The 13,036-nt window shown below is 47.0% G+C and overlaps 1 protein-coding gene across 5 annotated transcripts in view; it reads right to left on the reverse strand.

The window, feature by feature from the left end:
• Positions 1–228: 228 nt before the first annotated feature.
• LOC142875587 (E3 ubiquitin-protein ligase MARCHF8) overlaps positions 229–13,036 on the reverse strand; it is a 151,687-nt gene continuing 138,879 nt past the window's right edge. For 4 of the 5 annotated variants that reach the window (XM_076010286.1, XM_076010284.1, XM_076010285.1 and 1 more), the window contains 5 exons: positions 9,342–9,430; positions 8,254–9,099; positions 6,710–6,890; positions 4,562–4,709; positions 229–3,994 (listed from right to left, as the gene is read on the reverse strand). In XM_076010286.1, coding sequence (XP_075866401.1) covers positions 3,693–3,994; positions 4,562–4,709; positions 6,710–6,890; positions 8,254–9,099; positions 9,342–9,430 — 1,566 coding nt within the window. In that variant the 3' untranslated portion in view covers positions 229–3,692. The remainder of the gene's footprint in view (positions 3,995–4,561; positions 4,710–6,709; positions 6,891–8,253; positions 9,100–9,341; positions 9,431–13,036) is intronic. The other variant, XM_076010288.1, reaches the window with a different exon arrangement.

Below are 13,036 nucleotides of genomic sequence, written 5' to 3' on the forward strand. Positions count from 1 at the left end.
ACAGCTGCATGAAATGCCTCAGTTTTCATTCCCATCACACACTCCCCAGACACTCCGGCCACCAACCACGTGCCAGTGTCTGAGGGACAGGCTGAGAAAGAGACACCTCCAGAGGCCGCCTGATATTCTTTCCCGACAAGCCAGACAAACCTGGAAAGGTGATCAGGGCCACTGGAGTGCCTGCCAACATCCCCAGCCTCCTAGCAGGAAATAGTCTCATGGCAAAACTCCTTTGTAAAGAAAGGCTTTATTGCTGCAATTAGACACCCTAGTGTATAGCACAAACAAGCCCCCTGTACAGAGAATTATTCAAGTGGTAATACTGGGAAACAGTGAACATACACAAAAGAATACAAAACCAGACATTCAGATAACTAGAAACTTTCTAAGAAAAATTTCAAATGTGAAGTGCCTTTTAGAAACTACACCACACATGCCAGTGTAAATTTGGTTTTTATTAACAATCAACTTTCTATAAACATTGCATCTAAATGTGCCTGATCAGGTGCACAGCTTGAACAATGACTTCCAAAACAAAGATAAATGCTTTTATTTCCCTACGTTTTGGTCTTTCCTTGGGCTAGAGATGGAAGCTGCACATTTCAAACCAGATTCAAAAGGGAAAGTATTTCAAATGTATTTGCAACCAGCCATGTCCACAGCAATGTGAAGCTCTCCCTGCTGGCCCCAGCCCTCCTCGAGCCCTGCAGGCATCACCAGAGGTTCCCAAACTGGCCCAGCTGCTGGGGGCCTGCACACCTGTGGCCAGGTAGGGCACATGAACAGGCAGAAACTAGGCATATATGACTGAAAAGAGGGATTGAAGCAAAAAACAGAGACATTGGAGGCCTAGAGTAGAAAAAGATCTTTTATAGGGTTTCCAAGAAAGTCTCACAATAGACTTGAACACAAAAATCCATTTACTGCTGAAGTCAGAAACCTGAAAGTGGTACTTATGGGAGAAAAGACCAAATCAGAGAGAGGGCTGGCTAGTGACACACCGGAGACTACTTACCTCTTCCCCTTCCCTGGCCTGCAAATATCACACCTCCTGGCCCTGAAACCTCATCCTGGGATTCTATATGATTCGGCTAAATGCCATCCTACTACTAAACCAAAATGCAAAATAAGGGGGGAGGGCTGGGGAATAAATAGCCCCCCAAAGGAACTTGGCAAGTCACCCAGACAAAAGGAATACTGGCAGATACTGTGTCCCCACTAGATGGCAGCAGAGCACCCCCTTCCAGGCTTCCCACTTCACTACTAGTGAGTCACTGGAGGGCTGGATGGATCAGAGGTGCTGAACTAGATAGAACCTGCAAGAAAAGTCAAGTCAAGGGGGTAGCTGTGTGCCCCGCCAGGAAGGGAAAGAAGGATGTGGGTGGACTGTCCACAGAGTGGCCAGAGATGATGAGATGGTGTTAGGCCTTCCTGAAAAGGGAGACGGCTTCACATGAGAATCTGGTTGGGCATGGGAGTGACACCAAAGGCACCCCTGCCGTAAGGGGGTGCCAGCCACACTGGGTGGGCTGCCCAGGGGCTATCCCTACCTCAGCACACTTTCCTCTCTACAGGAAGTCTCAGTGCTTTTCAAATTCAGCAGAAGGGGTTCCATGGCTGAGGGAGAATTCACACTTAAAAATCTATCCCAGTCTTCAACCCCTCATCCACTGTTGGAGGGTGGCAGAGACAAGCGTACAAAACCAGGGGCCTTGCCTGGGCAGAGTTCCTAAGAGGCAGTGGCAGGGCTGAGCTGGGATTCAGCTCCCCTGAGTGGACAATCTGTGGCTGCCTGGTGTCCCCAGAATGTGAAGGGGTGTGGGTAATTGCACTTTGGGGCACAGTGAACACAGGCACAGGCTGGATGTGGCCTGGGAGAGAGGACAGGCTGACCTGTTTTCAGGAGCCAAACAGTGCTGGCTGGACAGTGCCTGTCCGCCCAAAGAAAGGCCATGGCAGGGCAGCTCCACAGACCAGGACTAGTGACTCCAATGTGCCCGCTCCCAGAGCTTAGAGACCTTTCAACCTCAAAACAAGCGACAGGTTTCTACTCTGAAAGGCAAAGAAATTACCTTGTGTTTGCTTACTTCTTTTAACAGGATGACGGACAAGGTGCCTAAGGCTGAGAGAGAGTGAGGCCAGGACCCCCAGGCACCTCACCACTCTCTGCCAGCTGGATGAAAGTCACCTGGACAGACAGCATGTGGCCTGCTCACCCTGGTATAGGCCCTCCTTGCCTACTTTACTGGAGTTGATTCTTTATTTGCCTGGTACTATGGAAATGGGTTTTAAAAACAGAATTTTAAGCAGACTTTTCGAAGGGATAAAGGCCATTTGATGGTAGTGATTTTGGTTTTGTTTGTTTTATGAAACTGGTATAGGAGATAATCCCTGATGACAGAATGGACCAACAGTGGGGCCAAGGGCCCCTAAAAGGATCCTGTCTGTTCAGTCCAGTTAAGGCGACAGACGGGCAGGTATGTGGCTGGAGACCCTGGAAGTTTGCTGCTCACACCTGGTCCTCGTCCTAGAGCCAGCTCACTTGCCTCTTGGCCCTCAGCGGTGACTCCACAGAACCTTCCCCAAGCAGAACTGCGTGGCGGGCCAGTGCCGAGGAGCACCTGCAGCACACACGCCCGACCAAGACGGCACGTGGCTGCTCCTTCAGTGTGAAGTCAGCACCACTGGAGAGATTTGTCTACAAAGGAATATTTTTTAAGTAATTACTCACTTCCTTTCCTTCCACTTAGATCTCAAAAACTCTTCTTTTTCAGTGTTGACCAAAAAGAAATGTATGGGGCAGGCTTATGAAATAAGGACTTGTCATAAAACAAGCTCAAAAGCATAGGAATTATGCTCTAATTGCCATTTAACATCCATTAATTCCCATGAAATCTATTATGCAAAAGCCTCAGATCTGTCCCGTTTTAAAGTCACAAGTCTGTCTTACGGACGGACACAGAGTGAATGTCACGCTTCTTAGCATATATAAGGCAAAAAGGGTTTTAGATCTATTATGATGTAAAAGAGATAACAAGGGTAACAAAGGGAAGATTTCTAAATGAGATGTTCTTTAAGTGTCAATCCCACTGGACACACGTATCACAAAATAAAGATTCTCTTCTGTAAAGTGCTGTCTGCTCAGTGAATCACACGCCATGACACACAGAGCACCAGGCACTGCCTGCTTGAGAGAGCAAGGCGGCAGCATCAGCAGAGGGCGGGCACGAGTGTGCCTGGAGGGGCTCTCCTTAGCGCAGAGGGATCCTCTCCTCAAGGCCAGACACTTCCCAGCACTGCACTCCAGGGCCTGGAGGCTGCAAGCTGGAAGAAGCTGCACATCAGGGCTGGTGCCCCTTGCTCCTGCTCTTCCCTCAGGTTTGGCATTTGATTCTCTTGTTCTGTTCATGATCATGGGTGGGCACTCAGCCGTCTCCCCATCATGGCGTCATGAGGTCTTCCACCTTCTCTTCCCACAGAGCAGCCTGGCAGAGGGGGACCCAGCCATGCCTGGCTCCTGGAAGGGCTTTCGAGGAGATTCATTAAAGAGGGTTCAGAAAAAGAGAGGCCACTAACAATAGTTACCTGCCCAGTCTATACTATTAAAGGATATAAGAAAGGTACACGATTGGCAGTAAACAATTTCCTTCAGCTCTTCACAGATGTCCAGGAAAACTACACCCTCCACACAATCAAACGTGAATGATTTCTGCTCCAGTGTCTTCAGGCTCTGTGCAACAAGAGTTTGTGTCGGAATGACAGACTCCACGTCCATCTTTATTTTCAAAGTTGGGCTCCGTTAGTGCAGATTTTTCAAAAATATTCTTTTTGCTTGTTTCTGGACAATTCTGAACATAGATCACTCTGTTATAAGCCTTGAGTCTCTTCCATAATTGCACATATACTTTGCACTGAACATACATAAAAAGAAGTCCTCCAGTGAAGCCAATGGCCACAACCACCAATTTAGTCCAAAAGGGCCACTCTAGGATTCCTGAAAGGAAAAAAACTCAGCCTATTAGTAGATCTTATTTAAGATACAAAGTACATAAACCACTACTTCTGAACTTCCCATAACCAATAGATTCTTAGTTTGGTTTGTTTAGAGATGAGGTCTTGCTATGCTGCCCAGGCTGAGGCGAGGTAACGGCTCAAGGATGCCATCACAGCTCACTGCAGCCTTGCATTCCTGGGCTCAAGTGATCCTCCTGCCTCAGGAGGGTCTAGAGACACACGCCCACCACTAGATTCTCAACTGGCCAAACCATGCTTGTCAAAGGAGAGAGAGAAGAGAGTGTTCACTACCTTGTAACCTGCTTTTCCAGGAGGTAGTTTGTGGACATTCTCACAGTCCATGATTTGATCCCTTCTGATGGGGTTTCAAAACCTACCACCACATCAAGAGAAACATCCAAAAAGGACATGTGGTGCCTGCTAATTTACGTTCCCTGTCCAGAAACCCAGACGTTTGTGGTCTGACTGGAACAATGCTCCAATCCTGAGACCCAGTGTGCCATTCAGGACCTCTGTGCTGAGCTCACCTGTCAGCCTGAGCACTCACCTGTTACCTGCCCCTGCTTGATCTCCTCAGCGGTGCGGTCGATGAGCACATACAAGGACCAGACCACACAGGTGATGGCGATGACATGGAACGTCACTGAGCACATGATCTTCCTGCGCTCGTTGGCTGTCATCTGCAGCTTCTCCCACTGGAAAGATAACAAGCAAGGCATGAGGCACGGGCTCAAGGTGAAGGGCTACAGTGGGGTGAGAACACTGTAGATGGGCAAGACTGGCTTTCCAATCCCCTTCCCGTTTCCCAAGCTAGATGAATTTCCCCAAATACACAAAGTAGTTCTCTTTAAACCACTTGGCTTCAAACCAGGTACCAGGCACAGCCAACTTTCTATGCAATGAAAACAAGCTAAGATCAAGATGAGTGCTGAACTACCAGTGGCAATGCCCTTGTCTGCTCATTCTTGCAAGCAGACATTAAATGGCCGGACAGAGGATTCTATGATCTTAGTCGTGTTGAAGACAACATGTTGGCCTGAGACTCAGGTGCTACGTTTTAAGTCTCCCTGACTTGCTGACTGGCATGGACAAGCAGGGAAAAAGAGGGTTGATGATGCCACAAAACACCAGCAGATGGTCACACTACATTGTGAAGGTGAATGGCAGGAGGCGCTCACTCTTTGGTCCTCTGCTACTTTGGCAGCAACAGCTCGAAATCGATGCTAAGAGTTCCTGGTACAAGCAGACTCTGCCAGTCCCATCTCCTCTAGGAGCTCATTAATTTACTCCAAATAGCCAGATTTTCATTTTCATTTACTGGTTTCCGAATCAGAAGAAAACACATAAAGATAGAGAGAAAGAACAAAGTGTAAACACTCTGCATATCCTTTGCCAACCCTAGTCATAGCCTCTTTCCAGATGAATCTATGCAGGATAAGTTGAAACTAGAGCCGGTGGACTATCTGTATTATCATAAGACTCACTTGAAGATTAGTATAGAATAGATACTGAATAAATTATAAGGCTTTTACTGGGGCAGAACATTTTGTATACAGCTTGTGCCTGCTTTCTCTAGCATGTGACTGCTCTCTGCTGGGGTTTTATACACTAGCAAGTTCCCTGGGCTTCTATCTAAACACAGAGTCAATGCCTTGGTGTTCCTGATCCCTGATCCCCACTATTTCCTAAGACACATGTAGCTCAACCCTTGCACAGCCCTTGAACACTCACCCTCACCTTTTTGGTGTATGCTTTTCTCCACAGAAAATTTGATCTCTCTAAACTTCTTTCACTTTGCTTCCAAAATGCTATTCATCTTCCAAGAACTGCTCTAAAACCCAAACATTCTATGATGCTACCAGCATGCAACTTCCCCAGCACTCTAGCCAATAAGGGGCACTTTCTTCTCTGAATGTCTGATATGCTCCACCACCACATAATTTCACATTTAATTGGCATTGTCATGTACTGTTATTTGATTATGTGATACACCCCTGACATTTACATATTAACGTTTTGAGATAGGAATAGTCTCTTATTCTTCCAAACAAAACCTTCTGTGCGGGGATCTAGCGAGATATATGAAAACAGTGAACATTTAAACAGGAGGCCAGTGTCATTGACAAAGCTCCTTTCAGAGGGAACAATGACATGGGGCCTGAAGACAGATGCATGTCATATAATGTCTGTGGTTCCTTTCTTTTCCCCATCCACCCAACCACTCTCCTATCCAGCAAATGCTTGTCACAGGTGTACACACGTAAATTTACGGTGTGCTATGCTGTGCTGAGTGCTGGGGAAAGATATTAACCTCTAACATACAGTCCTAATTCTGCAGAGAGGCAAGACATGAACAGTTAATGCATATAAGGTTAAATGCTAACTAAGATATGTCTCAAAACACTCTGTGGTCAAGGGCCAGATGACTGACACAGACAAACAAGCAGGATTAGTTTGAAGGAAAAGGAAACATTAGGAATGGTCAGAAAGAGCTTCTTCCTGAAGGGAGGGACTTGGAAATCAGTATCAGAAACAACAGTCGCTGCAACGTGAATGCGACACCAGCCCCAGCTTCTCAGATAAACGAACACAGGAGGCAAGCTACGGCTGCACAGTCTGAGGTGCTAACTCTTTCAGGGTCACTTGTTTTACAGAGGGTAAAGCAATGCCGGGAACATCTCTTCCTCACACGTACTTTTCTCAAAGGCTTCAGTTTGGTCTCCATGATGAACTCGTACTTGCAGAGCTCGCAGCAGCGAGTGTCAGAGCTCTTGATCCACTGCTGCAGGCAGGCCTGGTGCACAAAGTGGAGGCTTCCCGTGCAGCGGCAGGGCGTGATCAGAGGGCTGTCGTCATCTCCCTCACAGTGACAGATCCTATACCGAAGGAAAGCAGTCACTGTGAGGGGCCCCACAACAAGGAAGGTGACGCTTCAGTGGAAAGTCAATCCCCACCCACCCTGGAAAATTTCCAGAAACAGACACCACTCAAGTGACTATGAGCACAAAACATACAAACACAAATGAAAACAGTGACTACAGACTAAAAGTTTCTAGCTTACCGCGCCAACATGGAAAATCTGGATGGCATTTGGCAACAGAGGAAAAAATGATACAAGAAATGACAAAGCAGTCGTTTTTTTGGTAAGACTTAAGAACTTCAACTGAAAGACGAATTTAAGGCAACCTGAAATCATTTTCTACAATGTAAGATGTTAAAATAATTAGATGAAAAATTTCTATGTAAAACAAACCCGGCATTCCACCTTCCAAAAATGCCACAGTGACTTAAAAGGTGATGACATTGCTCCTTAGCTATGGACACTGACCTCGCCTTTACACACCACAACCGTACATTTCTGTCCTCTTTCTGGGAGTTACCAAAGATCACAGTGCCTCTCCTGGACCTAAAACATTCACCATTTCACTTCCTTTTTCAGGACTACTCGTAGCAGTTTTTAGTGAGAGTTAATTTAAAAGCATTCCTTATTTCCAAGGAGGCATGCAGCAGGACGTAACTACTAACTTCAAGGAACTTTAACAAGCTTTTGAGAAAGAGGGTCTTTTCCCAGCAGCTGAGAGCATGGAGGGACCTTTCCTGAAAAGAACTGGGCTCTCAGGCTGCCTTAGTGAGAAGGGTTTCTGATCCATGATGACAGCTGGCATGAGAAGGGGAGACTAGGGAAAGGTCAGAATGGAGAAGGCACAAGAGTGTGACAAAAGAATCCTAGAAGAATCCTGAATCCTAGAAGCCAGACAAGGATGCTGCACAAGGCAGATAAAGGTGGGAAGTGGAGTTAGGACCTGGGCATAGCTGGAGGGAGGGAGGAGCTACTGCAGAACCACCACTCCCCACACACATGCAGGGAGCAAAGGCTTAAAAAAAGGCTGGGAGGGGCAGCAAACACTTAAAATCTGGACCATCAAGCTGGAGATACTATTTCTTCTTCAAATTTCTTTACATAAAATCTACTTATTTTTAGTTGAGAAGAGTCAGCTTTGCCTTTAATATGTGGAGCTTCTTCCTCTTGTATCATCTGTGAAAATATCTTGGGACCCACATCATAAAAATTAGTTTTCCAAATGATACCAATACTCCATTCTTCTGGAGAAAGCTATTAACCCACAATTGGCTACAACTGCCTCTTACTTCATTTTCCTGAAACTTCACATATTAAAGCAAGGGGAGGCTATGGGTGTGAGCAGAGACGGCCAGAGCAGCGCTTCCTGGCAAACCAACCTGCAGGCATCCCCTGATGTGGACACAGGGGACATGGGGGGACATTTCTCAGAGAGGGGAGAAGGACAATCCAGGTCGCTGTCCTTTTCTGTGGAGCAGAGGGGCGCCCGCAGAACCCTGCTTTTCAGTTTTGTGGACGTGCTGTCCTCAAAGACGTCGTCGTCTCCCATTTCGTCGGAGCAGAAGCCGGTGCTCCCGGCCAGCCCACTGGAGGACTTAGCGGCATGCAGGTGAGCGGCACAGCTCTCCAGCTCGTGGAACCTGTGCAGGCTGCTGGTGCTCGAGCCACGCGAGAGAGAGAGCAGGTACCGGAGCAGCCGCCGGCTTCTGGACGCGGCCTCGCCATCTCCTTTCTGGTCCAAGGGCGGGATGTGCACACCTCCCTTGCCAGCTCCCACTTCTGAGGCAGTTGAACAGGTGGCAGAAAGAGATGAAACACAAGAATGTTTGGAACCGCCAAGAGGTCTGCAGATCAGCGTTCTTTTTTCTTTATGATGGAACCTGTTAATTCTGAGACGTGGATCTTGAGGGAGTATTAACTTTCCTTCAGAACAAGTTCTTTCCACATAGTCAAAACTTTCCAAAGTATCTTGGGCCTTCTCACCCACATCATTTAGGGACTTTGAGAACTTTAGTGTTCTTCTGGCTTTGGTATTCTTACCAGGCTTCAAGGCCTGGACCCATTCTGAACCAAAGGAATTTCTCTTTGATGCCTGTACTGTATCTTTACAGATAACTGTCACAGTGAGCCCTTGTGTCAGAGAACTCTGGCATTGAGGAGTTTTCAAGACAACAGCAGACTGCACGGGACTGTGGTGACAACACTCAGAAAACACTGCACTGGAACTGCATGCAGAACAGTGGAACAAAAGCACAGAAAGTAAAAACAATTTTAAAAGAGAATAGACATCAAAGTGAAGAAATGAAACCCATATGGGTAACTCGTGAGCAAACAGCACATAAAACTGGGCCAGCTGTCTAGACCAAAGGTTGACTGATCAAGCAATTGGAAATCTGAGAACCTACAGACACGAATGCTTACTTCTGGGATGCACACTGATCATCACAGCACTGAAGCAGAGTGTTACCTGCAGATGTCCTGGGTGGATGGTGTGACAGAAGTGCGAGAGAAGGCAGACACCGGAGCCGGAGCTGACGCTGATGGAGGACTCCCAGCCTGTAATGACACATCTCTGGTCAGTGTTCAGGAATGAGCTAAGGGGAGCACGTGCACTGTCTCCTTCTGAATGGCAACACTGCTCAATGAGCAACATATACTAGGTCCCTACAAATCTAGGCAAAACAAATTAAAGAGCACTCTTTTTTCTTATCTGTGGATAAAAGTGTAGCCAAGAAATGTCTCAGACTATGGAACACCACTACTGACCTCTCGTAGGTTCAGTGGTCTTTGTTTCCTGAGCATCTAAATTTAATTAGTTCATACATAAGTCAAGAAATCAAGTACTAAAAGGCACTATACAAATGCAAAAGAAGTGTGAAGCATCATGCTGCCACACTTACCTCCCCAGCCCCAGCAAACTCACCTAGTTCCTGAAAGGACCCTGAGCCAGGCCAGCAGATTTGAGAGCTCTCTCCTATTCATGCATGGTGACCAGGCTCTGGTCTGTGAAACCTCACTGCCTTGCCATGGCTCCTTATACAAAAGGGAGCCCACCTGACCACAGGGCCACCAGTCATAGCTCAATTAGGGCCTGGGAGAAGAATGAGCACAAAGTGTTCCCAAATGGTCTAAACTTGGAATTGAGAATTAAGAAAAGTCATCAAGAAAATTTAAATTTGGCTAGGTGTGGTGGCTCACACCTGTAATCCTAGCACTGTGGGAGGCCAAGGTAGGATTGGTCAGGAGTTCGAGACCAGCCCGAGCAAGAATGAGACCCCATCTCTAAGAAAAATAGAAACATTAGCCAGGCATGGTGGTGAGCTCCTATAGTCCCAACTACTCAGGAGGCTGAGGCAAGAGGATCTCCTGAACCCAGGATCTTGAGGTTGCAGTGAGCTATGATGATGCCACCGCACTCTACTCAGGGTCACAGAGTGAGACTCTGTCTCAAAAAAAAGAGAGAGAGAGGAAATAAAATTTAAATTTGAAAGAAGGTGCAACAAGAGGTCCATGGGATAGAATAGGACCTCTCAGGTGGTGAACAATCAAAATTAGAGAAAAGATCTGGGAGGGAGAGGAGGCACCACAGTGGGGAGAAAGCAGACATAGGGGAGTAGGGACAGGGACAGAAGCTGAGCTGAAGATGCACAAGCACCACTAGAGGGCTCCCACGCCAGCGTTCCCATGGCCCTCACAGACCAATGCATAAGCCCATAAACACACTCTTCTCTCCCTGGGACAGTGAGCCTGAGGGAGCATCTGCTTCATGCAACCCACAGCTCCAGAGAAATAGTGCCATCAGTCTACATCACAAGTAAGCCCAAATCACCACTTCCTTTTACCAGGCCCACTTGAATGTTCCTTGTCCTAACTCCTCAAAGTGAGGGAGCTCCACCCTAGCTTACAATTCCCCAGTTGAGGGTGAGCCCCCACTCTTAAGTGCTACCAGCTGGAGTTCACTGTCATTCTGGCATGCCACTATGGGATCCTTGACACTGGTCAGCCACAAGAACAGGTATGGCCATGGCCAAGAAACTCCTACCCTCCCCCCAACACACACACACACACAAACACAGTAAATTTGGCAGCTTGGAGAGGGCCAGTACAGGCACTCTGATTAAAGTTTTCACTGGACTCCTATTCCTACTCCCCAGAACAGAGATTAAACATCATTTTAAATCCAATTCAACCTAAAGAAACATGATCCAAGAAGTTACTTGTAAGCATGCTGCATGTGATGCTGAGATCACACAGTATTACTCTATTAGCACATCACGTGAGTCACTAAGGAATCCACATTTAGTTTTTATTTGAATGTGCATATGGACATTGAGTATATTTTCTTTAAAAGCATTAATGGTCAAAATTCTTAAGAATCTAAAGTTTATCTGACATCCCCAAAATAATCCCCACTGCTACTTTGTCAAGATTCTTCCTAAAACAAGATGAGGTGCATCTTGGGAGCCATGTGGACACTGTGGTTACATCCCTTGCATCCTCTAGACCCGAGTGCATGAGCCATCCTTCTCTTTCCCCAGCATCCCCCTCTCAAGGCAACCATCACAGAATCAACCCCTTGGGGGCTCCTCTTCCCCCGAGACGAGCACACAAGGCCTTCTGGTATCAGGGGCTTTACTATTAACACTACAGGGAAGCAGGTGAGGATACTATACTAAGGTCTCCAAACTTCTACAATTAGCCTGTCCTCTGACTTTTAGTCCTAACATTGCTCTGGACTGGAAGCCTTCATGAACTTCTTGCTCCCTTCTTTTACTTCTGAGGGTGACCAGCTCTGTTCAGCATCTATAGGCAAGGCAGGAAATCTATCATGAAGGCCACAAGCTGGCCTTGTGTACTTCAGAGAAGTGAGAGGTGTCACCACCACCAACCACCATAGACTTGGAGGAAGGAGTGTCTAGCTATATTCACATCCTTGTCCCCTCATTGCTATGAGGTCACTTCTTCCTCTGTGTTGCTGGGTCATAAAGGAAGCCTCCTCCCCAGGAAGGATGGCAGACAGAGGGAAGTATCTAGTTATCTTCCTCCTTGTTAACTCAGTAACAGCATGATCCTCTTGGAACCACCATACTTTCCCGTGTTCTGAAGGGAAGACAAGCCCTGCGGGAGGAGGATGGGGTCTCATCTGGTGAATGGCACCCAATCAGGGTCAGTGTCCTGGGAGAAGGCAGATCTGACAGGAAACTGAAGTCGAGAGAAAATGGCCTCTCACTCTAGTTCTGAACTTTAAGTAATTCACATCAAGAGGGTACCCTGGGGTAATGGTCACAGCCTTGCACGCCTGTGATGGGGGCAGGGCATGGCAGCAGCGGGGAGAGCCTCACGGCAGAACAGAGCCTGCACTGAGGAAGTGGCCACGCTGTCCACACACACCACGGGACCTGTGTTCACTTCCCCATGCATTTCCCCACCTCAGGTGTATCACAAGGCACTCACACAGGTGTGTCTGCACCATGGCAGACATAAGGCTGGCAAGACAGTGGCAGCAGTCCCAACGAGAAAAGGCATCATGGCAGGGCTGGGGAGATTCTGCAGCTGTTCAATTTTTACTCAGGAAATAGGAACAACCTCAGCATCCTCCACCTATGTTCCTGCCCTCATTTCACTCTCTCCAATCTCATGACAACACTATAAGGCACTCAGCAGGTAATGTCCAAGCCTTAAAAAGCCTCCTGAGAAAGAGTAAGAGTCTCTCTTATCAGATCATAAAATTTCCAGGAAATTTAAATAATCTACTTACTGTTATTTTACATAAACTTCAGCTTCAACAAATGCTGACTCCTTCAATAAAAGCAAAAAACCCAGCAAGATTTGTGGAGCCATCACAGCTCTCATAAGAGGCTACTGCTGTCACCAGCTAAAGATGAGCACATGTACTAAAGTTCAGGACCAATCCATATGTAGAAGGATCACCAAACCAACTTTAAAAAGCTTTATTTGTTGCTGGTATTAAGCTGCATAGAATCTATCAATCAACCATCAAGGATCTAAAAGACTGACCTAGTCAACAACAAAACAAAGTCTACAGCTTCAAGTATGGCTCCACCGTCAGACTCCAGAAGTCAACATAGTCAAAGGCCAGCAATCTCCTCTTAGAAGCTCTGCAGCGAGGGACCTCACTAGCTAGGACAGGATGAGCTCTTC

This window comes from Microcebus murinus, chromosome 14 (assembly GCF_040939455.1).
Source record: "Microcebus murinus isolate Inina chromosome 14, M.murinus_Inina_mat1.0, whole genome shotgun sequence".
NCBI classification, from domain to species: Eukaryota; Metazoa; Chordata; class Mammalia; order Primates; family Cheirogaleidae; genus Microcebus; species Microcebus murinus.